General features: G+C 45.7%; 2 protein-coding genes and 1 long non-coding RNA gene across 5 annotated transcripts; 1 reads left to right on the top strand and 2 right to left on the bottom strand.

Annotated features, from left to right (window-relative positions):
• Positions 1-10516: 10516 nt before the first annotated feature.
• On the bottom strand, positions 10517-13686 carry LOC123127546 (ribosome biogenesis protein BRX1 homolog 2). The gene is made up of 8 exons (XM_044547279.1): positions 13347-13686; positions 13097-13238; positions 12667-12745; positions 12454-12578; positions 11800-11901; positions 11626-11694; positions 11443-11541; positions 10517-10881 (listed from the first exon to the last, which is right to left on the bottom strand). Exons 1-8 carry the CDS (start codon positions 13556-13558, stop codon positions 10744-10746), a joined length of 966 nt encoding a protein of 321 aa, XP_044403214.1. The 5' UTR covers positions 13559-13686; the 3' UTR covers positions 10517-10743.
• Positions 13687-13718: 32 nt separating this feature from the next.
• Positions 13719-16638, top strand: LOC123127547 (uncharacterized). Of its 3 annotated transcripts, none has more exons than XR_006462597.1 (6): positions 13719-13958; positions 14216-14286; positions 15014-15069; positions 15139-15272; positions 15420-15693; positions 15796-16282. It is a non-coding gene; the product is annotated as an uncharacterized lncRNA (long non-coding RNA). The 3 variants fall into 3 exon arrangements; XR_006462596.1 differs by lacking the exon at positions 15796-16282 and adding an exon at positions 16291-16638 and having other exon boundaries at positions 13720-13958; positions 15420-15598; XR_006462595.1 differs by having other exon boundaries at positions 13721-13958; positions 15420-16282.
• Positions 16639-16910: 272 nt separating this feature from the next.
• LOC123127545 (G-type lectin S-receptor-like serine/threonine-protein kinase LECRK2) lies at positions 16911-19544 on the bottom strand. The gene has a single exon (XM_044547278.1). The coding sequence runs from the start codon at positions 19484-19486 to the stop codon at positions 17081-17083; it is 2406 nt and encodes an 801-aa protein (XP_044403213.1). The 5' UTR covers positions 19487-19544; the 3' UTR covers positions 16911-17080.
• Between the last annotated feature and the right edge of the window lie 7452 nt (positions 19545-26996).

Below are 26996 nucleotides of genomic sequence, written 5' to 3'. Positions count from 1 at the left end.
CTCGGATGCGGTGGGGAATGGGAGAGGCGGAGAGGGCAAGCACCAGCTCGTGGGGAAGGGGGGAAAAGATCTCTCGGGGGGCAGGGGTTCGATGATGGCGTCCTGATCCTCCCCGCGGCGCCTACAGCGGCGTGGCCAGCGATGTGGGTTCGGCGGCGACGCCCCTGTTGCGGTCTGAGACCGAGGAACAGGGCGGGGGGAGAGACCGGTGCGAGGGGGGCAACTGGGCTGGCTCGGGTGGGTTAGGTGGGCCGGCCCAGGTGGATTCGGTCCAGGGAAGGGGTTGCTCTTTCTCTCTCCCTTTTCTTTTTCTTTTTTTTAACTTTTGCTTTTTCTTTTAACAACTTTCTGGTTTAGCTATTTTAGGCCATTTAGACACTTTGCAAAAATGTTGGTTCACCACCAATATTACCAGAAGAATACTTTCCACATGATGAACATTTTAGTTTTCATGTTTGAGCATTTTTGAATTTCACACATAATTTGAAATTGAATTCAACTGGAATTTGAAATGGAATATTGATCAAAGTGACTAAGCACTGTTATAGCAAAATGATTAGCTTGATCTCAGGGATTACTGTAGCATCATTACACCGGGGTGTTACATGGGCCATCCCATTATCATTAGAAAAAAACACACCCAAGGAGATCTCTATATCCCCACTCACTCATTCATATCGATCCTCTCCTAGAATGGTGGTTGTCGGTGGTGGTGGTGAATCAGGTAACTGTGTCCTCTCTCTTCCAGAGCTAGCCCCTCCCACTGGAATGGCGCGTGGTGGGGCCACTGGAGCATGACGGTTGCTGGGCATTGATCCTTCCTCTTCACGGTCTACCCCTAGCCGACCAAGGTAGTTGCGTGCAACAATCCGATTTATCTGTCGCTGCCTCAGTTGCCTTTTGCGACCTATGTCATCTCCTTTATCAAATCGCCCCCATCTCCATGTCTCCTCTGCCTGCTCTCTTGCGGATCCCTCCTCCACCACCTCATCGCAACTAGGGATGTAAACCAGGGCGCATATAAGCCCACTTAAAGGCCTAATAGTTCAATGAAGTTTCTTTCCATGGAAAATGGACTATCGAGCTAACTAAACAGGATTTGCAAGCGCCGTTTACTGTGCCATTTACATCCGTACTCGCGACCTTCTTAATCCATGGCTGGTTGTGGTAGCATCATTTTATTGGTGGTGACCTCAATGGAGAGTTTGATTTGGGTTGGGTTGCAGGGACGCCAATCCAGTCCGCCCCTCTTCCTCCTAAACTGACCGAACTCCTCTGCGCGGGGTCCTTCGATGGTAGATGCATACGCGACCCCCCCCCCTCAAATTCTCCCCTGTGGGTGCTTCGTGTTTTGGGCTATAGATAGTGATTCTCATATTCTAGACCTCCCAAAATCAGATTGTCAAACAAACATTCGGACTCTTGCCTCAGCTTCGCAGAATCGATTCTGCCAAATGCACTATGAGTCTACAGGCCAGGTGTCATTGACGATTGTTATACCTTTTGCAAGAACAATTTGATTATTGTAGAATGAAGTGTTTTACTATCGGCTTCTTCTATAGCAGCTCAATTCCCAACAATTTAAATATGTTCAAAAAAGTATAGCAGTTAAATAAATGTGCATCTCATCTACAAAAGAATACCCCTGTTTTAGAAACATATCAAACCCATGCTGTTTTAGAATCATGTACTCCCTCCGTTCCCAAATATTTGTCTTTCTAAACATTTCAAATGGAATACAACATACGGATATATGTAGACATATTTTAGAGTGTAGATTTACTCATTTTGCTTCGTATGTAGTCACTTGTTGAAATCTCTAAAAAGACGAATATTTGGGAACGGAAGGAGTAGGAACCTGCACTGTATTTTTCCTATCATGTGTTCCAAATAATTAACAAAGGATATTTTTCCTATGAATTCCTACAAAATTCTTGTAAACCAAATGAGGCATAAGGATAAGAATCAATACTCCATAGGAATAGAAATCCATTCCTGCAAACAAAGTAAGAACCCTATCCTATGGTATTCCTACAAAATTCCTTTAAACCAAAGGAGGCCTAAACATCTTCTCCAAGTATCAGCCTTATCAACAGAACAAAAATCATTTAAACCAAAGGAGGCCTAAACATCTTCTCCAAGTATCACTCATCAACAGATCCGAGCAGAACACAACATGAGATCATATCAACCGTTTTGATTTTTTTTCAAAACTATCACCTTTTTTATAGCTAATTCGGAAACTATAGTACCCATTGCCAAAATATCAAAAATATGAACCTGTCGACCTTGTGGTGGCCGAAGTGGTAGTTTTCGGCTGGAACTTGGCCGAAAAGGATATTTCGTCCAGCAGTAGGCCAAAATGAGCCTCAGTTGGGCCGAAGAGGTGTCGTCGGGTGGGGGTGGGCCGAAAATAGTAGCTTCGGCCAGGCCTAGACCGAAATGGGCCGTTTTCGGCCAGCCCGCAGCCGAAAAGCTTTTCGGCCAGGCCTAGACCGAAAAGGTCTGGATAAGGCCAATCAGCATCGTCACCTTCCTCCTCGTGCTCGCCTCTGTTCTTTCTCGTTCCTCTCGTTCTTCTCTGTAGAGCTCGCGTCTCCTCCCTGATCTCCTCCAATTTGCACTCATTTTCACAACCAAGGCACAGAATAGATAGATCATAGCATTCTCCACCGGCCTACGGTGCTTTTTTTTGTTATGGGATAGTTTTTTGTGCGCTTGGGGGAGGAGCCATGGTGGGTTGGAGGAGGTGCGGTTGGGAAGGAGGTGGTGATGAGGAGGAGCAGCAGCTGTGGAGGAGGTGGTGGTGAGGAGGAGCAGCAGCTTGGGGGGTGATCGGAGTTGAACCTCCGGTCGTCGAGTGGGCGGCGCTGCCGTTGTCCGGTGGTCGGTGCCGCTAACCGGAAGAGACGCACGCTTCGAAGGTATAACCATGGCGTCACAAATTTTCTCTAAATTGTATAGTTTATTAGTTAGTGTTAATATGTTTGTGGTGGCATTTTAGCGCGTAGTTAGTGTAGCGGGTAATATTAGTGTTCGTTGTGATTAATGAGAAGATGACAATGTCTGACAGGTGAAAATGTCTGAATCAGTAAATTTGACTGTTTACTACGGCGCTGGTAATGTTCGATATAATGAGTTTGGAGTTGATCTTAGCGAGTTTAAAAATGGCGTCATGACACTAGCAGACCCGGACAGACTGGACATTAGACAATTGAAGTACTGGTTGACAACTAGTTTCGGGCTGGATCCTGAAGTATGTTCCGTCAGTATTCATGCATTGTGGACCAAACCTTGTAAAAATGTCAAGTGGGAGTTGATGCCGGTAGATAGGAGCCAACATTGGTTGTCCCTGTTAAGATGCTGCCGAGACTGAAGAATCCACCCATATGCACTTGTGCAACCTGTGCCGAAGGAGGAGAATGCCGTACAACTCCACAGGGGGTATGAACCCGGCCAAGGCAGTGAAGTGGCTAACGAGATTGTTTTATCCGGGTCACAGCCACAAGATGTGGATGCTAGCCAACCCGAGAAAGAGTCAGACTATGTGCCACACAATGTTTGTGGTCCTGATACTGGGCAGAGTAGCCAGTCGATAATATTAGCTGGTTCTGGTTTTGCTGATGGGGATGAGGAAGGGGATGAAATGCAGAGGGTGATGGAGGAAGAGGACGAGGATGGATTGGTGGAGGAACTGGATTCTGAAAATTCTGAGGATGAAGTGGAGGTACCGATTCCTTCTGCATGGGAGCAGGACATATCCACCGGCCTTACGGTCAACGATGGCCATGAGACTCCATGGCAGTATAATCTGAACCAAGTACAGATAGGGGCTATGTTTGATACAAAGAAAAAATTAAAGTATGCGGTGATAAAGTGGGCTATGTCTACGCAGAGGGTTTTCCGGACACACATATCAAGTCCAACAAACTATACCGTGAAATGTGTTGAAACAAGTTATCCTGGGAAGGTGCACGGGCACGTGCCGAAGTATGACATCCACTGGGTTGTCATCATTGTCGTCCCACATAATTGTGTGAGGAAGAACCTGCTGGTGAAGCATCCGAACCTGACTTCAAGTCTCATTGCGCAACTCATGTATACTGAGATAGTAGAGAAGAAAGATATGGAAGCAAAACACATCCAGACAGCAGTGAAGGTCAGATGGAATTATGTCATTCCTTATGGGAAGGCTTGGAGGGCTAAGCAGAAGGCTATGGAGGAAAGGTTTGGGACGTTCTTCGACTCATATGATAATGTTGTCCGTCTCCTGGGCATACTGAAGGAGAGGAATCCCGGCACTTATGTGAACGTACAACACATGAGGTTGCTGAGTATACCAGATTTCAAGGTGTTGAAACGAGTATTCTTCTCTTTTGGTATGTGCATCGAAGCTTTCTGGCATTGTCCTCCTGTTATGTTTGTGGATGGTACATTCCTGACCGGTCAGTATAGAGGGCAAATCCTGACTGCTATTGGTGTGGACGGGAACAATCAAATCATCCCACTTGCCATGGCATTTGTGGAGGGTGAGAACTTTCTCAGCTGGGTATGGTTCTTCCGCCAAGTGAAAATTGCCATCGTGAAGGACCGACCAAACGTGTGTGTCATTCATGACAGACATGCTGGTATATTGAAGGCCGTGAAGACACTTCGTAATCCAACAGATGACGAACCAACACCTTGGAGGGACTTGCAGAGCCGGTGGTGCATGCGCCATCTTGGGGCTAATTTTTTCTCACAGTTCAAGAACAAGCGGTTGATGAACTTGTTCAAAAAATTATGCAAGCAGAGCCAGCAGCGCAAATACGAATTTATTTGGTCAAAACTAGATGAGTTTACTAAGAAGCAGGTCCGTGCGAGGAAGAAAATGGAAGAAGATCAGGTTAAATTAGCAGCACTCATCGCGGAGCTAGAGGAGCCAGTAGGTCTTTGTGACTTGCCAGCAATTGACCCTCCTAATACTAAGAGAAAGAAGGGAAGGGCAATAAAGAATTTTTCTGAGTGGATAGAGAAAGAGCCTCCAGTGAATTGGTCTTTGCTGCATGACACACATGGAGCTAGGTATGGCCACATGACAACCAATCTTGCAGAGGTGTATAACTTTGTGCTGAGAGGGAATAGAGCATTGCCACTCACAACTATTATGGAGGCTGTATTCCATGGCACTTTGAGATATTTCAGAGAAAGGCACGAGTTAGCAAAGAAGCTTGAAGATAATCAGAACACACCTTATTGTAGCCGTGTCATGGAATACATGGCAAAGAAGATAGAGAAAGCAAAGAAGCACACTGTCAGACTCATAGGGAATCAAGAAAGGAGGTATGAGGTTCAGCTTCCTACCAATGGTTTTGGTTCTGGAAATGAGGTGAAGACACACGAGGTAAAAATTGGAACGGAATTTTATCCAACGTGTGAGTGTAAATGCAACAAACCAAAGTTGTTGCACCTACCTTGCTCTCATGTGTTCGCTGCCTGTGGCTAGATTGAGTTGGATGCTATCTCCTTCGTGTCCCCATACTATTTAAAAGAGGCAGTGCTTAACACCTGGACAGGCGAGATGACAGGGTTTTGAGTCGTCGGCAATTTCAACAAGGTAAACGACGGTGAGAGAGTATACATCCCACATCCAGACCTTCGGTGAACAAGTAGGGGCAGACGAAAGGCCCGTCGCATCCGGAACGATATGGACCAGTCTGAAGCTGGTGGAGCAACCAGACAATGTTTGTTATGCGCGGCTTATGGGCATAGGATGAAATATTGTTCCGACCTGAACAAAGATGGTGCTTCCGCATCGACGAGTGCTTCCACATTGACGGCTGCGACAACAAGAGCAAGAGGCGGACGTGGTCGTGGCAGTCGAGGCCGAAGGGGCGGACGAGGAAGAAATAACTCACAAGCTATATAATGTGTCGTAGTGGGTTTTAATATGTAATATGTCAGGACTATGTTTTAATATGTAATATGTCAGGACTATGTTTTAATATGTAAGATGTCAGGACTATGTTTTAATTTGTAATATGTCAGGACTGTGTTTTAATTTGTAATATGTCAGGACTGTGTTTTAATTTGTAATATGTCAGGACTATGTTTTAATATGTAATATGTCAGGACTATGTTTTAATTCGTAATATGTCAGGACTATATTATAATTTGTAATATGTCGTACTATGTTTTTATTTGCACCTAAGATTTGTTGTTTGAATTGCAGATATGTCTTCGTATCCGTTGCTTAATGGTAACATCGATAGAAAGCACCGGGGCGCCCTTACGGAAGCGGGCAACAACTTAGACGTGTTGGTCACTCGTACCCCAAAGACTAACTGGCTGATACACAATTCATGGGTTGACAGGTATGTGTGCATATAATGGAGTCCATATAATGACTTACTATGTTTGACACACTTTTCATAGCCGCTAACAATCTCTTTATTTTGTAGGTTAAGTTGGGCTGGACTTCTACCCTTGGCACGGCTGGTTGAGGGTACATTGGATGAGTGGATTGATGGTCCGGACTTAGATGAGGCAGGTGAACCATTGCATTTACACAAGAGGCAAGCGAAACGTTTCTCTTACGACAAGTCACTCCTTACCTGCTTAGTAGATAGATGGAGACCAGAGACACATACGTTTCACTTTCCCTGGGGAGAGATGGCGCCTACTTTACAGGATGTGTCTTACTTGTTGGGATTACCTCTGGCCGATGCTGCCATAGGTCCCTTAGAGGTAGAATCTGGGTGGCAAGCAGCGATGCAGACCCGTTTTTTGGCTGCGGTCCCGACTGCTAGGGCCATAGACAACGATTCTCATGGACCTCTTTTTAGATGGTTGAGCCAGTTTCAGGTAACCATCACGGCCACTTAAACAAATGTTGTTTTTTAGTTGTCCGATGTTCATACAATTATTACGTTTCTATGTAGATTGTCTCGTTAGGATATCCCGACGTTCAGTTGTCGGAGGCACAGATTGACCAGTCCCTAGAGGCATATATTCTTGGCTGTTCGGCAAAACTATGTTTACGGAGAACCACGTGACCACTGTCGATGCACGACTCATCGGTATTGCACTAGAGATAGCTGATGCACGTTGCCCTGCGGATATTCTACAGAGGAGTTTTGGTTCTGCTGTGTTAGCGGCTACGTACAGAGGCCTGTGCAAAGCTTGCTTGTTGAAGTCTAGAAAATCTAGTCTTGTTGGATGTCCATTATTGTTGCAGCTCTGGTCATACGAGAGATTCCCTATTGGACGACCCTATGTCTACGTTGATAAACCTTTTGGTTTGGAGGACTTAGCTGGGACTTATGTGCCTGCTATCGGCAACTTACCTACCATGGGATCTGTTTGGGCACGGCGAGAGGTACTTTTATATTAAGTAACAATTAATTCAATTATTTCTTGCCATTCAATAGTATTACTAATGCTTATTTGTTGTCATGCACAGAGACAGTTTGCGCATACTCAGGTTAGGGGATGCTACCCGTCCTTCATGGCGCAGTTTGATAGTTTGCACGAGGATCAAGTTATTTGGGAGCCATACTCGCCTCAGGCTATATCATCGAGGTACCTAGTTGGGATTTTTGGATTGTGCACTAGAGATCGGCACTTTTGGATGACCAAGGCCAAGTTGGTGTTCGACGTGATGGTTGAGGAGATGTCTCTTCATAGGGTGATGAGACAGTTCGGTCTATATCAAGAGTCTGAGATTCCAGATATTCCACACTTGCCAGAACACGTGCACAAGTAAGTACTAATACTATTTTAGTTGTCAGCTCTGCATTCATAATATACCTAATCATGTATCACACATGTCAATCTCAGGGACAGTCGCCTAGGAGGAAACAAGTCCATGGCTTATTGGCTTAAGAGCATTACCCCTTACGTTGACGAATGGACTACCGCTGCGACAAATATCTGGGGTGAGGTTTAGCCCTTTAACTGGGAAATGTTTGGGTTGTATCTGCAGTGTTACCGACATACAATGAGGATCTACTTGGTTCCATCAGCTGCTCCTGATCAGATCGAAGCCCCTCTCACCAGCGGTATGTACCCAACTGCCTCTGTTGTGGGAACCATACACCACGCGGTAAATGCCTTGGTTCTCATATGTTAAGTCTTTTGTTAATCTGGACATATTCACTTGGTTGTCTATTCGTGGTGTCTATCATACAACGAGGATATAATTGGTTAACTCTTTGTGTACAGGGTGACTTGATAGTACATGCGTGAGAGGAGGTTTCCGCTTTAATGCGGCGCTTTCAGAGGGGAGAAACTATCCCACCGCGAGAGGGCGTCTCATGGTTGAGGCGTCTTGATGACAAGCTACGCGGGATTTACGCAGCTGTTACGTGTAGACGGACTTCGGATGTTGCACTTCCTCCTCCAGCACATCGTCCGCCACGTCCCTCTGTACAACATTCAGAACCACGACCCTCTGTGCACTGTTCAGAACCACGACCCTCTATGCACCGTGCAGAATCTCATCCTTCACAGCCAGGGAGCTCTTCCTGGCATGATCCACCTCCTTCACAGCCAGGGAGCTCTTCCTGGCATGAGCCACCTCCTTCACAGTCAGGGAGCTCTTCCTGGCATGAGCCACCTCCTTCACAGCTAGGGAGCGCTTACTGGCATCAGCAGATGGAACTAGGTAACACTACTCACTACATTCTTTTGAACAGTGTAGTAATCGTTCTTGCATTCTCAGCAGTCACTGATGCTTACTGGTGGTGCTTCGTTCATGCATTTGTATCAATTTTACATGTTTTACTTTACCGCAGGCCGCAACCAGTCGCAAACGTTCATGCATTCAGAGCAGTCACCGATCCTTAGTGGTGGTGCTTCGTACTTTGAGGGAGACCGCGAGGATGATGACCAAGCTACAAACATTTATGGCTTCTCGCAGACAGTGTTTCACACTCCACCACCACCACCGACACAGGAGACACAGACCGTGACAGACGAGGTTAACTATGGTCGTGGTTATCGCGAGCCTCGTCCACCGCCTCAGCGCTTATCGCCTTCTGGTCCTCGCCCGAGGAAGACCCAGACTCGTCATCGTCTCCCACAGTGATATGCTTATCTATCTATGTATGACTCATTATCTATGTTAGTTTCAGACTATTCGCAGCTGTGTGTCAGTATTTATGTATGAGACATGCTTCATGTATGTGTTAGTATCGCACTTGCTTCTATCTGATCAGGAGACATATATTGTTTTATGTATGCGAGAGACATATTACTATTAATTCACATTCTTATTCCAGTTACATTTCCAAATAGACTACAACCGATAATTAAGATACAAGTACATCTGAATTAAACGGTGCGACTGAACTTGTGCAATACATCTTACATACTACAAAATGAAATTCAGATAGAACATAATGCCCTACAATAATACAATACAAACTAATAATGCAAATACATATGAATGAAACGGTACAACGGGAATACATCTTACATACTACATGAAGTCATCATCGTCATCCTCCGTTGATGCAGCCCTCTTGCCCTTCGACGATGCGGTCCTCTTGCCCTCCGTCGATGCAGAACTCTTGCCCTTGGTCGATGCAGAACTCTTGCCCTTCGAAGATGCAGAACTCTTGCCTTTGGACGATGCAGAACTCTTGCCCTTCGAAGATGTAGAACCCGGAAGCGGCGGCATGAAGATATCATCGTCGTCCTCGCTCTCCTCAGTCCATAAAAATGGATGCTTTTCTGCAATCCTTCTGAAAGTTTCACTCTTCGGCTCCACCACCTTCTTCCACCTTTCATGCAACCTAAGAAGTTCTTTACGTACCTCCTCATAGGTCCTTTCAGGCCACCCGGACCTACGTAATTCGTGAGCCAACTCATTCATTATGGTGTCACTACCGGTGAGTTCGTCCCATGGAACTATCCTATTGTCCATCCTGAAATCGGTAGCTAGACTCAGCAGAGTGCTGCTCATCTCAGGGTGAAAACTACGATCGAATGGATAATGGGACATCTCGACTACACTACACTGGAATGCTTATCCACCTCCACCGAAAGGGGTTTTTATAGATACAGAGGAGAAAATGGCGGGAAAGAATAACTGCGGTATGGCGGGAAAATAAGGCGGGAAGGGGTTGGCGGGAAACGGATGGCGGGAAGGGGTTGGCGGGAAAATACATTTCAGCCTAATGTATGAGCCATGCAACTTCGGCCTATACGAGACCAAAAAGTACTTTTCGGCCTAGGCTTGACCAAAAAATCTATTTCGGCCTAGACTTGACCGAAAAGGGCCTTTTCGGCCAGAACCCCACCACTTCGGCCAAGAGATGGCCGAAAAGTCCACTTTGGCCTAACTGTGGCCAAAAAGTCCTATTTCGGCCAAGAGATGGCCAACAGGCTACTACTTTTGATTTTTATGAAAATCATGCTATAGTTTCCGAAAATGCTATAAAATATATCATAGTTTTGAAAAAAAATCAACCGTTTTTACCGAGGCCAGCATAAAAACTGAGTTGCTTGCAATTATATCAGGCACAAGGCAAGGTGAAACACACAGCTGGTAGCAAGATACTGAGGTAGCATATACTGGCAAGCACACGGCAATATGGATACAGGCATGACCGAAATCCAGTTGTTCATTATAGTAATAAAACACATGCTTTGTCATACAAGAACCACCACATAATATCAAGCAAAATTCACTGCTTGGTCATTGCCAGCATGAGTAGTTTCAAGACAACCTCATTGGTACAGTCTGCTGCTGCGTCCGCTCTAGTCTTCCCCTTTCCAAAGATCAGCAAATTCATCGGGCTCCAGGGTGTTCTCCATCTCATGCATCTTCCTCCTCACCTTGGCCTTCACTTTCTTGGCGTACTTGCCTGCCTTCTTCCGCTTCTCTAGAGCGCGGATCTGCTCCAAATAAACAGACCCTAGGGTTTAGATGGGAAGGCATACACGAACACAGCGGGAAATGCTTTGTTGCAACTGAATTAAATACATAAATCCTGGTGAACAGAGCCATATGAGCAGTAAATCCTTTTCTCCCAGAACCACAGCAAGATACCAGACTATGTCACCATTCTAAGTTTGTTGATCGATAAAAATGATAGGTAGTTAGGTCCAACACAACAAGAACAGAATGAAGCAGCAATGTACAAGGAGTATATGTCAAAGAAATATAATAGACACAATGGATTGAGTCAAATGGACAGCACTGATGCATAAAGTGTACCTTGGTTGTACCATAACTGATATCGAATGTCATTCTAGAATATTATAAAACTAACTGTGCACCCACCATTCCATCACTTGTCGGTTTTCTCAGAGTCAAATTTGTTTCAACCAAAGAAACACAAGAAAAAACATAATATAACCATTCCTTGATGATGGAAGAGGTAACCCCTTGATTTCCTTTACAAATATATTAGGAACATATGTACCATAGTCTAGAGCAACCGGTGAAAGCATTACCTGATTGGGAGACACATAGAATGGGTTCTCATACAATGTGGGGCCACCAAAACTACCACCAAATATTTTGATTGGATTCAAACAGTATCTGGGGCCAACCTACACACGGTAATTTAATTAAAATGTTGATTAGCAACCACATGCCATATAAATTATGCAGATATAAGCTCACTCTACTTTTACCTCAACAAGTGTCATTTTATCTAGGCCTCCTTTATCAACTTTATCAATCTCATTGTGGGGTACAGAAATCTGCCAAGTATATCATTTGCTAAAATTCAGATGGTGATAATAACTCAATGGTTTTAAGTACTGAAAGTTCATCGCAATACAAATGCAAAGAGACCAATACACCACCTGGTAATTTCTGAACCAAATGTGGTCATCCACAATGGAGAAGACAAACACATGATCATGAAAAGGTTTTGCCTTCCGATGATCTTTTGGAGTAGCAAAAATCTGCAAGCACGGCAATGGACAATGAGTTAGCTCTAAACTTCTTTGATTAAAAGAAGAACACGTCTCCATAGAATTAATTTGACCCTATCGAATGTATTATTGCATCACTAATACTGGTCTGATGACCTCATAAAACAACTCTACTCCTTCACAATAAGCAATGGAAACACAAATACACATTTTTTTAACATCCAGAAGGTTTCCATTAACTTGGATCTCTTGGAATATAACTACAGTTATCAAAGGTGAATCCTTCCTTCAAAGGTTCATATTATATTATAAACATAAAAACCAATAGTGGATGCATCACACCCACATGCTAATATATAACAACAGGGCATACACATACGACTATCGTAAACATGTGTGAAGAAACCAAGTTTAACATCTTTTTACACCAATTAAACGCACATGGTAAATGCGAATAAATTGATCTCACAAAAACAGATAAAAAATAGACAACATTAATACAGATCAATATCATCTTCGTTCAAAAATGCTTGCTGATAACACGTGCACAACATAATGTAACATGCGAGACCATCAACATACTTGAGTTATCATTTCCTTCAAGAGTTTCCAGTGAGGCTGCTGGTCAAAATTTGAAGAAAATGTTAGCAGAGGACGTGACCCTTTCAGATGGTTACCCGTGAGCTTGAGTTCCTCCATAGTGTGAACTGCACATAAATGTTACAGGATGTTGGGCATTAGTAGATGAATTGTCAGTAAAACAACTGGATAACTACTATAGGTGTGAAATCATACCAGCATTGACTAGAAATTTCACTGATGGCCCTGCGGGAGACTTGACCATCCAAAGGTAAAGATCCTTCTGTTTTCTGCACTGGAATATACACGCAGAAGATGCTTCAATATAAGAATTGGCAACTATAGTGCATATTCAGATTTCCTAATTTTGGAGCGATGTCACACTGACAAGAAAACAACAACGTGGAGCTAACACCTTTTAAACATTCATGGTTCACGCTAGAACAATGATATTTATCAGAGCTAAATTCGAAGTTGATTTAGCACCAGAAACAAATTACTTGCTCCATCCATGTTAAACGTGGTATGATTTAGCAACCTTTAATGTTGCCATCATGCAGTTCTCCTATCAAAGTAGGCAACCTTCATCCCATGGAAGGCAAGCCATTTCCATCAAGAAAGCAGGCAAGCAGCGAATGTGCCATACCTCGAAAAAGAGGCAGCTGGAGCAGCTCCTGAGCTCGACCAGCTCGTTGAGCGCGCTGCCCTTGCTCTGCTTGGACTCAACCTTGCTGTCCTTCTTGGCGTGCGGCAGCAGCGACACCACGTTCTGCATCAGGTGCCGGTACCTGCGCGCACACACGCATCATCAACCCAACCCGCCGAAACACTTGTTACATCCGCCACAAAAACATCTGTCCGGCGACCGCCGCAGAGCTCGGAGGAGAGAGGCTCACCTGTAGATGATGCGGCGGGAGCACGTAATGAGCACCTTCTCCTTGTTCCGGAAGAAGGGGCCCGCGTCCCTCGAAGCAGGCTCGGCGGGGGAGTCCGGCTGGTCCTTGAAGCCGAAGAGGGTGCGCTCCGGCCGCTCCGGCGCAGAGTCGTCGGGCTTCTCTACGGCGGCTGACGCGGGAGCATCGGAGCTGCGCTTCCTCTTCTTCGCCATGGGGGGTGGGGCGCTGGGGCTTCTGCCGAGGAAGGCGCTGCGGAGGCGGCGGCGGCGGCGGCGGCGCGGGAGCGGGTTGCTTGTGGGGGTCTCGGGGAGAGAGGGCTTAACCGTTAGGGTCTTTTCTGTCCGGTCCACCCCTATTTAGGGCTAGGTTTTTCCTTTTCTTTTTTGAGGGGCATGGCGATGTGGGCCGGCCCATGAGCTAAACACAAACAAACGGGGAAAAGATAGCACTCGGGGATCGACAGGGCGGAGAGCGTAGGTGGAGAGGAGGGCAGATCGACGCAGACCGGGTGGCGCGGCTGCGGCTCGATCTGAGGAGCATGAGAAACAACAGAGAAGAGAACAGAGGCAAGGCAAGCGCTCAGATGGACTGGCGGCTCTTCTGAAATTTGTGGTATTTGCTAGTAGTAGTTTTCGTTCTTGCTGTGTGCTTGCTTAGGTAGACAGATGAAATGAACTGGGTTGAAGTGCCCATCTTAATATTATATTTTTATTTTTACCGTTCGGTTTTGGATAATGCACTTCCTCCATAGTTCCATATGAACCAGTTTATGTTTGTGCACTCCTAAAGCTAAGATATTTTGCAAATCTTCTTTTCTCTTTCGTTGGAAGTTTAGGATTTTAAACCAGCATATTGTGTTTACATTTCAGAGAGTGGCGGACGATATCTCATTGGAAGCTACAACTTTCTGGTTTGGACACCAAAATAATTAACGAAACAGGTAACCAGTGAGCTACTTCTACTCTCTAAGCTATTCATTACAGTGCTATGTAAATAATGAGTTTTAAAATCCTGTGATGTATTTTGCAAACTGAATTAGCAACATGATTACTGGGGTACAAATATAAACTTCAAGCGGGTGATTAGAAGCACTGGAATCTGCCTCTGCAGTAACGTTAAAAAGTTGATCTGCGATCTATATGTCACGAGTTACTTTATCACCCTCTGTTTTCAGATGTATTCTTTCGCCAGATGTACTAATCTCAAAATTGTCGGTCAATTGCTAAGCACATGTGTTCTTACATGGAGCTTTGCGTATTTGGGTTTAAATGCCATGTAACCATATCCTAATCTGGAATATGGAGCCAGCAGTTTTATTATTAATTGTATACCCCATTTTGACCCTATGAGATCCTAATAGCAATTGCCATTTTTTGGGTCAATTGCTAAGGGTATGAGTTCTCTGTGGAACCTTGCATATTTGTGTTTAAATGACACGTACCTGAGGGTCTGAGGGACAACAATGCATGTGTTTGAAGAATGGCTTATTTTGAAACAAACTGTCGCTGATGATTCAGTGTACTCATCAGAACACCACCTATGTCTTCTCATTTTCAACTGTGCATGTTTGATTTCACCTTAGCATTCCCCTTGAACACTAGGACATAATTAAGGTTTGGGAAAATTGCTTATTAAGACCAAACTATAATTGATAATTCAATGTGCAGGGCTACAGCGTTGCTCTTCCTGAAAAGTTGCAAACTGGAAAGTAGAACATGTACCGGTAGGTTATCTATATGTTAAGCAGTATTTTTCTTATACTGTTGTCTATTGCTCACAATCGCTGTTACAGTATTCGCAGATCTGCAGAGTCACCTCTGTGCTTTGTCAACAGATTTCCTGGCACCTTAGACATTGGAGCGCTGCATGATAATTTTGAGTTTGTATATTCACAATCACTTGAACATGTGAACTTCCATTTCTTTGGTATTCATCTCAACTTAGTCATATACATGTACTAACTATGTTAGCACACTCTCATTTTGAATGATTATGCTGTAATAGCTTTTCAGATTATGTCCTGTTTAGAAGATCTGCTGATTATGTCCTTCTTATTTGCTGAATATATGCTAGAAAGATGGAATTTTCTGGACAATAATTGAAAGGCAGAGTTTAGCAGAGCAATTGTCAGTTCTTTGTATACTGAGAAAGCTCTCACACAGTCGAGCAATTTGATCTTTATGATGCCAAGAGAACCTACAGATCAGTAGATCATTCTCACAGAGGATCTGCTTCAGAGTACATCGATAGAGGTAACACCCCGGCCAGAAAACCTTTTCATGTTTGCTACAGTGCATTCTACTCCTCACTGCTGGCAGTGGAATGGAGCAAAACACTATGTTGTGAGGTGAGCAAAACACAGAGTGCTGTGCATATTCATGAATAATAAGAACACTATAGCAACGTGTAGAAACATGAACTGAATTAGTATTTTTATGTGAATTTATAGATGTTGTTGGCCTAATTACTGCAGTTGCTGAGATCGCACCACCATAATCTAAACTAACAACAGAGACGGCAAATTTACATCACCGCCCGTCGAAAAAAATATTACGTCACTGGTGGAAGGTAAAATTCCATGGAAGCATCATTCGAGCCACCTTTCAGAAAACACAAGAAGATGCATTGTCTCACACCTAACAAACGGACTACTTACTGCATTTATTCTCATTAGCATCTGCAAATGTATGTGGTTTACGATGTCTCATTTCAATTGGGATGTTAATATTTGGTATACACCAGGAGGTGTATTATTACGCTAAGATAAACAACGGCCTACTAATTCTAAATATGGTATATTTTTAATTAAAAAATGGATTTGATGTGTAATCTACTATTTAATTGTTTTAGCTAGAATCCGTTCTAATGCAGGGTCTTTGATTTGTTTTTATTCCTTATTCAGGACATATTTGTAAGCATGTTGCTCCTGACTTTGATTTTGCAGTTCAAGAGGGAAAGTGTAGTATTGAATAAGGAATATCACATAAAGCTCCAGACTCTCCATACTAGATCTCATGATCAACAAAGATCGAGAACGTCTTGTGTTCTTTCCGTTGTAATGCTTGCATTCAATATCTAGAGTCCAATTCTCGTTGTTAATACCCACTGTTACACTAAAAAGCATAGATGCAGTGTCTAATTTCCAGTGACATAAAACACTGGATAATGCTAATGCGAAAATCTAAATGGGATATATGCTAGGGTTACTCCCGGGTGCTCGCTCGTAAAGCAACATGGGAGTCCCGCTGCTAGTTGTAACAAATGGGATAGAAGTATTTCTTAAATATTTTGACATCTCTAGCATTTCAGTCGTGAACGCTTAAATCATTGTTCTCTATATGGTTCCAATTTTAGTGGATGTCCCCGAAGGGACCTTAAATCATTGTTCTTACCCGATGGTTCCTAACCAGCCTGCACTGCACCTCACTGGTTCCTTGCATCTTCCAGTTTGATGATTTAATGCTAAGCAATATACCAAAATATGCACACTGATTCACAAAGCAGTACATTCATGGCTTCACTGTGGTACTGCACATAAAAAGTACATGAACATTACAGAAATTTACATTTATTTTGGAACCTAGTAACATATGCATACATTTTTTCTTATCAAGTACTTACATTCCTGCTTCCATTTACATACATTTAAAGGAATCATCACTCATATTTATCGTTTGCGGTAGTCCAATATACTCTTATTTCACACTGCAACTTATACATTTAAAAACACACTACTATTGGAGTGAACTGATGAAGGAAGATGGATCAGGAGGTGTGGGGATTGTGACGGATCCATCAAGCATCTGTGTCACTTTCAGCATGGTTGGCCGCATTGTTGGCTCCTCCTGGAGACACCACAATGCCACGGCCACGAAGCGTTCCATCTTCTTTATATTGAAGATTGCCTCCTCATCACCCTTGATTAACAAGTCAAGCCTCCCACTTCTATAGCAGTCATTTGCCCAATATGTCAGTATTGCTTGCTCCTCATCAGCTGTCTCTAGCTCCACATTCCGTCTGCAACACACAATCTCCAGCAAGATCACCCCAAAACTATAAATGTCGACCTTGGATGTGATCCCTATGTTTTTGAACCACTCGGGCGCGACGTACCCTCGAGTTCCCCTGATGCCAGTGTTCGTCTGTGTCTGATTTGTCCTGAGCATCTTTGCTAGGCCAAAGTCTGAGATCTTTGCCACGAGATTCTCATCAAGAAGGATGTTTTGGGGCTTTATGTCACAATGGATAATTTGAGTGTTGCATTCCTCATGTAAGTAGAGCAGGCCTCTTGCCACCCCAAGTGCGACTTGAACGCGAAGGTTCCAGGTTGGGCTTGTACCACAAAAAAGGAATCCATTAAGTGAGCCATTGGTCATCAACTCGTACACCAGAAGCCTCTCTTTTCCTTCTGCGCAGAAACCGAGCAACCGTACCAAGTTTCTGTGGAAGGTCCTTCCGATGGTTTGAACCTCAATGGCGAACTCCTTTTCACTCTCTTGGAGCATCTTGTCAATCTTCTTGACTGCAATGCCAGTCCCAAACTCATCTTCCAACTGGCCCTTGTATACGATACCAGATGCACCGCTACCCAGCTCTTCACGAAATCCATCTGTCGCCTTCTCAATCTCCTTGTACGTGAATGCTCTAAGAGGCAATGCCTCGGGACTCATTGATTGTATCTGGGCTGGCTTCTTTCGCCTAATGACACGGTAAGATCCAAAATACAGAATGGAGATGAGGAAAACAATAACAAGGGCAGATCCTCCAAGGAGCAGTGAACTTCCTATTATCCAATACCTCTTCTCTTTTCTCCATGTATTGGAGTTACTGCCCAACTGGGACCCAGGAACATTAGTCCTGGGAACCTTGATAAAAACTGATCCCACTATGTTACCTTCCATTCCGTTGGACAAGGGGCTCCTCTTTTTCCAGCAAGAACCGCCATAGTACACCGCAGCAACACAAAAGCAATCAGTTAAGCAAAGTCTTTGGCAAGAATCCTCACCAATGGGGCTGTGACGCTCATAGTCTCCAAAAGGCCAATTGATATTGTTCATTGGAAGTAGCTTGAATTGCTGAGTAGATTCAGTATCATCCAAGTCACAGCTATGTGGAGCAAAGTCTTGCTTGCAACCTTTGTACGTTCTCTCGTTGTCGATGAATGAGTAGTTTATTGGGCACTTACATTCCACACTCCTGTTTGTGTTGGAGCGGCAATAGCTGTTGAACCCACAGGCACCACTTCCAGTCTCTACCCTGACAGCCTCACAGAAGTTCCGTGGGAGGTAGTCCATAACTTTCCACTCAGCGTTCCATCCACTGGTCTGAGCTGCCTTCTTGGGGTACACGTATTGCCTGAACACCCCATCTGCGTCAAGTGTGGCGCGCCGGTAAAAGTCTGCCGGTGAGTCCAGTGTTTCTGATGTAATATTGAATTGTCCGCCAGAACTTGTAGTGTAGTAGATGCTGCCGGTTGTGTTGAACACGAGGCTTGAACCATTTCCACCAGTCTTAGAATCCCAATATGGGGGATCATAGCGGAAAAGGGATGGAACAGCCATGGTGTAAAACCTTAGGTTGCCATCATCCTGTACGCTGATTTGGAATCTTCCAGCTGAGTAGTCGTTATCCATGAGCCGGCTTTGCAGGACGGACCCTTTAGGCAGCTCCTGGGAGGGCAGGATGGTGTCAGTTGGGTGTTCAAAGCTCTGCCATTTGATGGATCCATCTTTGGCATAGAGCACGAAATTGCCTGTGTCGAGCATGGCAGCATGGTCGACGTTGGTCACCCGGGGGTTCCATATCTCTGTGCCAGCAGGGTCCTGGAGCGAAAGCACGCCACCCGGCGTGAGCTGCAGTTGGGAGCCAGCTGGCAGTGTGGTGTTGGTGTTGGTGTTGGTGTTGGCGTACCAGACAGCGGTTTTGGAGGTGATCTTGTCGAACCAAACGGCGAGGAGGTAGACAGAGGCGTCCGCGTCGCTGGGGCGGAAGCCGAACGCGAATTCACCGGAGGGCGAAATCCGTGAGGCGTTTGGACCTTGAGTGGTCAGGGTGGATCCTAGTGTGATGTTTTGGAGTGCCTGTGCGTGCGAGGGAGCTTGAAGCAAGAGGGAGAAGAGGAAGAGCAGTGGCAGCGCCATTGTTGTTGGCCAAGCTGTTGCTTCTGGTAATGGTTTTATTATGTGCTTATCACGTCCTTTTGACGATTCTCGCATGCATCCATTTGTCAGGGCCCTGTGTCACGGGAGAAAAAAACTGGTGTTGAACCGTTCAGGCCGGCAGTTTTATCTATGTTGAGCAGTTAGACGTCGCTCGCACATCACATCGGAGAGTTGACGAGCAAGTTTTTTCTGCTCGTAAGGATGCCCGCCGTGTCAGGTTTTGATTGGCACCCGGTGGAGACCAAGGTTATTTTCTTGTGTGATGTGAATGCATGGCCTTGACCAGTATGATGGGCAGGTGAGTCCACTTGCCTGGCACCAAGACTCGGTCACTATAGGTAATTTACAAGTGCTTGGTCTTTTCTGCGCCGTGCTTGCCGGTGTTTCTAGTTCAGCCTACCTGCGGGGCGGGCGTGTTGTTTCCTCGTACATGTTGTCTCTATCTGAGCTATGTTTTTCAGATTATGAATTGGTGGACTCTACGCTTGCATGGCACCAAGACTCGGTCAAGTTATTTCCGAGTTCTGCGCCGTGCTTAGACTAGTCACAATGAAAGTAACTTAACTAGTAACATCACACATTTCAATACAAAATTACTTATGTGGCAGCTAATTAATAAGGAGAGAGGGGTTTGTGGTAACTTAGGTAGTTACTGTAACATCACACATTTCAATGCATAATGAGTCTATAGCCTAATAAATGAACTCTTTCATGATAACACTCATATGTTACTATCCACTGTGGAGGTAGTAATATAGACTAGTAACATTGGCAAGTTACTGCTCTATGTTACTCCTCACTGTAAGCAGTCTTAGCCGGTGTTTCTAGCTCAGTCTGTCTGCGGGGTGGGCGTGCTGTTTCCTTGTGGTACATGATGTCTTTGGTACTCTATTTGTGCTATGTTTTCAGGTTATGAATTGGTGGAAGATGAAAGCGGAAAAAACTCCCCCGTGCCGCACCCCTGGTGCCGGCACCAGGGGCGACACTCCTCCGCCGCTAGCGACCCCCGCAGCGGGATCCATCTCCGCCGCTGCCGTCGGCCGTTGCCGCGGTGGCGGCGGGCCCTTCTACCAAAGGCGGTAGCGGGCTTCGTTTTTGCGTCTGGAGGCGCCGGGGGAGGGGCGGAGCGGCTGGGGCGTCGTCCGGCCATCTCGTCGGCGCACGGAAGCAGGGGCGGCGGCCCTGGGAGACAACGGTGCTGTCGGTGTCAAAACCGGCGGATTTCGGGTAGGGGGTCCCGAATTGTGCGTCTAGGCGGATGGTAACAGGAGGCGGGGGACACGATGTTGACCCAGGTTCGGGCCCTTTTGATGGAGGTAATACCCTACGTCCTGCTTGATTGTTCTTGATAATATGAGTAGTACAAGAGTTGATCTACCACGAAATCGAAGAGGCTAAACCCTAGAAGCTAGCCTATGGTATGATTGTTGTTGTTGTTCCTACGGACTAAACCCTCCGGTTTATATAGACACCGGAGGGGGCTAGGGTTACACAGAGTCGGTTACAAGGAAGGAGATCTATATATCCGTATTGCCAAGCTTGCGTTCCACGCCAAGGAAAGTCCCATTCGGACACGGGACGAAGTCTTCAATCTTGTATTTTTATAGTCCAACAGTCCGGCCAAAGGATATAGTCCGGCAGTCTGGATACCCCCTAATCCAGGACTCCCTCAGTAGCCCCTGAACCAGGTTTCAATGACGATGAGTCCGGCGCGCAGATTGTCTTCCGCATTGCAAGGCGGGTTCCTCCTTCGAATACTTTATAGAAAATTTTGAACACAAGGATCGTGTCCGGCTCTGCAAAACAAGTTCCACATACCACTGTAGAGAGAATAATATTTCCATAAATCTAATCTGTTGACGTACTCCGTAGTGTAACATCACACCACAGCCAGGTATTTATTCGAATCGTTTTTCATAACCAATCTCAGCGTGTTTTGCGAGGCGGTTTCCTTGGCACGTCTTGTCGAAGCAGAGATCGTGTCCCCTTTATTACGGGATTTTCATCAATATGGACGTGGGTAACCCAACCGTGCCTATGGGTAGGACTCCTAGATCTTAGGCAAGTACTAAACGGCCATGAGGAGGACGCTTGATTCACCCTCTTTATAAAGGGGACAAGGCTTTTTCCTCTCGATCTTAATCGAATCCGCCTCCTGCCTCGAGTTCCAACACCCAAAGCTCAGGTTTAGGCACTTCGGACCTTCAACTATGTCCGGATCCAACCTTTAAGGTCGGTGGATGCCTTCCTCCGTCACGGAGGAGGACATCAAGAAGTTGAGAGAGGCCAGATATTTGACCGCCGAAATTTCGCATCGGCTGCCTGCCCGAGGGCAAGTCGTCCCTACTCCCGAACCCAACGAGAGCGTCGTGTTCGTCTCCCACTTCCTCCGAGGACTGGGCCTCGCTCTGGATCCCTTTGTTAGGGGCCTTATGTTCTATTATGGGCTAGATCTTCACGATCTGGCCCCGGATTCCCTTCTTCACATCTTGACTTTTATTGTCGTATGTGAGGCCTTCCTCCGCATTACCCCTCACTTCGGCCTGTGGCTCAAGACCTTCGATGTGAAGCCGAAGATGATCGAGGGGCAGCACGCAGCGTGCGGAGGCACTTTAATAAGCAAAATCGCTGACACTCCATGGCCTGAGAGTTGCTTCCCAGAGGTGTCCGGATTGTGGCAGCGGGAGTGGTTCTACATCACAGCTCCCCGAAGTGCCAAGTGGGTAGCTGCCCCCACCTTTCGCTCAGGCCCCCCACCACAACTGATGTCATGGATCGACAGGGGGCCGAGCTGGGGTCCAGCCAAGGACGTGCCAATACTGCAAAGCCGTATCCGAGATCTCTTTGAGAGAGATTTCAGTCTGGTTATGGTAGTGCAAGTTATGCTAGTTCGTCAAGTCCAGCCTTGCAAACGTCGGCCCCTTCGCATTTGGGAATTTAACCCGGAAGGACCGCGAGCTATTCAACATTTCCTCGGCATGACGCACGAAGAGATGTACAAATTGTTCTTCGGACCATAAATAATGTGTCCGGACATCACTAAGGATGCAGGTCTGAGCTGATATCGCCCGGATACCCAAGTAAGTAGCCCCGCGTCCGAACACACTGTCCATTTATTTATCGCAACGTTGCCCTAAAAAAGCCGCTCTTTGACCAGGATTGGATAGCGAAGGCAAAGTTGATCAGGTGTCCGGCCCCCCTCCCTGAGACCTCATCAAATCCCATACTAACCAGGATGTTGGAGATCGCGCCTTATCAAGCACCCTCAGGAGAAGATAAATGGGGGAACAAGGAGGCTAGCACCTCTGCGAAGGAGGTTAGCCAGGGAGGAGGAACTGAAACTTCCTCTCCCCAGGGGAGGAAGAGAACCGCCTCTGAGGACCCGGAGACAACGGTCTCCAAACGGGGGAAGAAATCTCCGCCGGAGGGTCCTGCCCTGGGGGATACCCTGGCCGCACTATGCCCTCAAGGGGATCAGCCCTCCATCGAGCTGTAAGTAAAAGGGTACTTAATAATGAAAATATCTCGCCTTACTTTTGAGGAAAATAATCGAAGCATTTATCTTGCAGTTCGGATCTTAGCCCTTCCGAGCAGAGCTCGTCTTCAGGGGATCTTCTTCCAGAGATGATGGAGAGCGAAACGCCTCCCCCTGCCACACCGCCTCATGAGGCGGGCGACCCCGAGGTGTCGTCGCGGAGGGTTTCTCCTGATCCGGCAAGGCCAGAAGGTAATCCTATGGCCACCCGAAGTCCTCGGTATCCGGCTCTTGAAGAGAGCAATCAAAAGAGTCCGGCACCGTCTGGTGTGCGGTCGGACGTACTTAGGGATCTGCTAGAGCAAGCGGCTATCTCAGAAGAGCACCGCACGTTGATGGGTACGGTGATTGAAAGGATTTCGTCCGCTGAAAGCGGGTTGCATGAAGCATTTATGAGTCTACTGACGAGTTTTGAGGTACGTGAAATGATATACATTTTTGACAGTACCGCATATTTTTAGATGTGCCCTGTGTAGATAGTAGCCCCTGAGACTCTGGGTGCTGTCGAAGACAACAGCGCACAGAGGATCATAGTCCCAGGAATAATCGTGCCGCCTTAATATGCAGGTGGCGGAGGGTCCGGTTGAAGGAAATAAGCCCTAGAGGCAATAATAATGTTATTATTTATTTCCTTATTTCATGATAAATGTTTATTATTCATGCTATAATTGTATTAACCAGAAACATAATACATGTGTGAATACATAGACAAACAGAGTGTCACTAGTATGCCTCTACTTGACTAGCTCGTTAATTAAAGATGGTTATGTTTCCTAACCATAGACAAAGAGTTGTTATTTGATTAACGGGATCACATCATTAGGTGAATGATCTGATTGACATGACCCATTCCATTAGCTTAGCACCCGATCATTTAGTATGTTGCTATTGCTTTCTTCATGACTTATACATGTTCCTATGACTATGAGATTATGCAACTCCCGTTTGCCGGAGGAACACTTTGTGTGCTACCAAACGTCACAACGTAAATGGGTGATTATAAAGGAGCTCTACAGGTGTCTCCAAAGGTAAATGTTGGGTTGGCGTATTTCGAGATTAGGATTTGTCACTCCGATTGTCGGAGAGGTATCTCTGGGCCCTCTCGGTAATGCACATCACTTAAGCCTTGCAAGCATTGCAACTAATGAGTTAGTTGCGAGATGATGTATTACGGAACGAGTAAAGAGACTTGCCGGTAACGAGATTGAACTAGGTATTGGATACCGACGATCAAATCCCGGGCAAGTAACATACCGATGACAAAGGGAACAACGTATGTTGTTATGCGGTCTGACCGATAAAGATCTTCGTAGAATATGTAGGAGCCAATATGGGCATCCAGGTCCCGCTATTGGTTATTGACCGGAGACGTGTCTCGGTCATGTCTACATTGTTCTCGAACCCGTAGGGTCCGCACGCTTAAGGTTTCGATGACAGTTATATTATGAGTTTATGAGTTTTGATGTACCGAAGGAGTTCGGAGTCCCGGATGAGATCGGGGACATGACGAGGAGTCTCGAAATGGTCGAGACGTAAAGATCGATATATTGGACGACTATATTCGGACATCGGAAAGGTTCCGAGTGATTCGGGTATTTTTCGGAGTACCGGGTAGTTACGGGAGAAGCAATGGGCCTTGATGGGCTTTAGTGGGAAGAGGAGAAAGGGCCAAGGGGCTGTTGCGCCCCCCCTCCCCTCTGGTCCGAATTGGACTAGGGAAAGGGGGGCCGGCCACCTTTCCTTCTCCTCCACTTCCTTCTCCCTTCCTCCCCTCTTGGTGGACTCCTACTAGGACTTGGAGTCCTAGTAGGACTCCACATCCTGGCCGCACCAAGCCTTGGCCGGCCTCCTCCTCCTCCATCCTTTATATACTGAGGCAAGGGGCACCCCATAGACACACAAGTTGATCTTCGTGTTCGTTCCTTAGCCGTGTGCGGTGCCCCCTTCCACCATATTCCACCTCGATCATATTGTAGCAGTGCTTAGGCGAAGCCCTGCGACGGTAGAACATCAAGATCGTCACCACACCGTCGTGCTGCGGAACTCCTCGCCAAAGCTTTGCTGGATCGGAGCCCGGGGAGCGTCATCGAGCTGAACGTGTGCCAAGAACTCGGAGGTGCCGGAGTAACGGTACTTGGATCGGTCGGATCGTGAGACGTACGACTACATCAACCAAACGCTTCCGTTGTCGATCTACAAGGGTACGTAGATCACACTCTCCCCTCTCGTTGCTATGCATCACCATGATCTTGCGTGTGCGTAGGAATTTTTTTGAAATTACTACGTTCCCCAACAGTGGCATCCGAGCCTAGGTTTTATATGTTGATGTTATATGCATGAGTAGAACACAAGTGAGTTGTGGGCGATATAAGTCATACTGCTTACCAGCATGTCATACTTTGGTTCGGCGGTATTGTTGGACGAAGCGGCCCGGACCAACATTACGCGTACGCTTACGCGAGACCGGTTCTCCCGACGTGCTTTGCACAGAGGTGGCTTGCGGGTGACAGTTTCTCCAACTTTAGTTGAACCGAGTGTGGCTACGCCCGGTCCTTGCGAAGGTTAAAACAGCACCTACTTGACAAACTATCGTTGTGGTTTTGATGCGTAGGTGAGATTGGTTCTTGCTTAAGCCCGTAGCAGCCACGTAAAACTTGCAACAACAAAGTAGAGGACGTCTAACTTGTTTTTGCAGGGCATGTTGTGATGTGATATGGTCAAGACATGATGCTAAATTTTATTGTATGAGATGATCATGTTTTGTAACCGAGTTATCGGCAACTGGCAGGAGCCATATGGTTGTCGCTTTATTGTATGCAATGCAATCGCGCTGTAATGCTTTACTTTATCACTAAGCGGTAGCGATAGTCGTGGAAGCATAAGATTGGCGAGACGACAATGATGCTACGATGGAGATCAAGGTGTCGCGCCGGTGACGATGGTGATCATGACGGTGCTTCGAAGATGGAGATCACAAGCACAAGATGATGATGGCCATATCATATCACTTATATTGATTGCATGTGATGTTTATCTTTTATGCATCTTATCTTGCTTTGATTGACGGTAGCATTATAAGATGATCTCTCACTAATTATCAAGAAGTGTTCTCCCTGAGTATGCACCGTTGCGAAAGTTCTTCGTGCTGAGACACCACGTGATGATCGGGTGTGATAGGCTCTACGTTCAAATACAACGGGTGCAAAACAGTTGCACACGCGGAATACTCAGGTTATACTTGACGAGCCAAGCATATACAGATATGGCCTCGGAACACGGAGACCGAAAGGTCGAGCGTGAATCATATAGTAGATATGATCAACATAGTGATGTTCACCAATGAAACTACTCCATCTCACGTGATGATCGGACATGGTTTAGTTGATTTGGATCACGTGATCACTTAGAGGATTAGAGGGATGTCTATCTAAGTGGGAGTTCTTAAGTAATATGATTAATTGAACTTAAATTTATCATGAACTTAGTCCTGGTAGTATTTTGCAAATTATGTTGTAGATCAATAGCTCGCGTTGTTGCTTCCCTGTGTTTATTTTGATATGTTCCTAGAGAAAATTGTGTTGAAAGATGTTAGTAGCAATGATGCGGATTGGATCCGTAATCTGAGGTTTATCCTCATTGCTGCACAGAAGAATTATGTCCTTGATGCACCGCTAGGTGACAGACCTATTGCAGGAGCAGATGCAGACGTTATGAACGTTTGGCTAGCTCAATATGATGACTACTTGATAGTTTAGTGCACCATGCTTAATGGCTTAGAATCGGGACTTCAAAGACGTTTTGAACGTCATGGAGCATATGAGATGTTCCAGGAGTTGAAGTTAATATTTCAAGCAAATACCCGAGTTGAGAGATATGAAGTCTCCAACAAGTTCTATAGCTAAAAGATGGAGGAGAATCGCTCAACTAGTGAGCATGTGCTCAGATTGTCTGAGT

This window comes from Triticum aestivum, chromosome 6A (assembly GCF_018294505.1).
Source record: "Triticum aestivum cultivar Chinese Spring chromosome 6A, IWGSC CS RefSeq v2.1, whole genome shotgun sequence".
Classification (NCBI taxonomy): Eukaryota; Viridiplantae; Streptophyta; class Magnoliopsida; order Poales; family Poaceae; genus Triticum; species Triticum aestivum.
The sequence above is the reverse complement of the archived record's forward strand: the minus strand, read 5'-3'. Positions and strand labels throughout refer to the sequence as shown.

Coding starts and splice junctions, on each gene's coding strand:
- LOC123127545 (XM_044547278.1), bottom strand. CDS start 19,486: ATGGCGCTGCCACTGCTCTTCCTCTTCTCCCTCTTGCTTCAAGCTCCC.
- LOC123127546 (XM_044547279.1), bottom strand. CDS start 13,558: ATGGCGAAGAAGAGGAAGCGCAGCTCCGATGCTCCCGCGTCAGCCGCC. Junction 13,239..13,346: donor TCCCGCCGCATCATCTACAG/GTGAGCCTCTCT, acceptor GTGTGCGCGCAG/GTACCGGCACCTGATGCAGA. Junction 12,579..12,666: donor GAAATTTCTAGTCAATGCTG/GTATGATTTCAC, acceptor ATTTATGTGCAG/TTCACACTATGGAGGAACTC.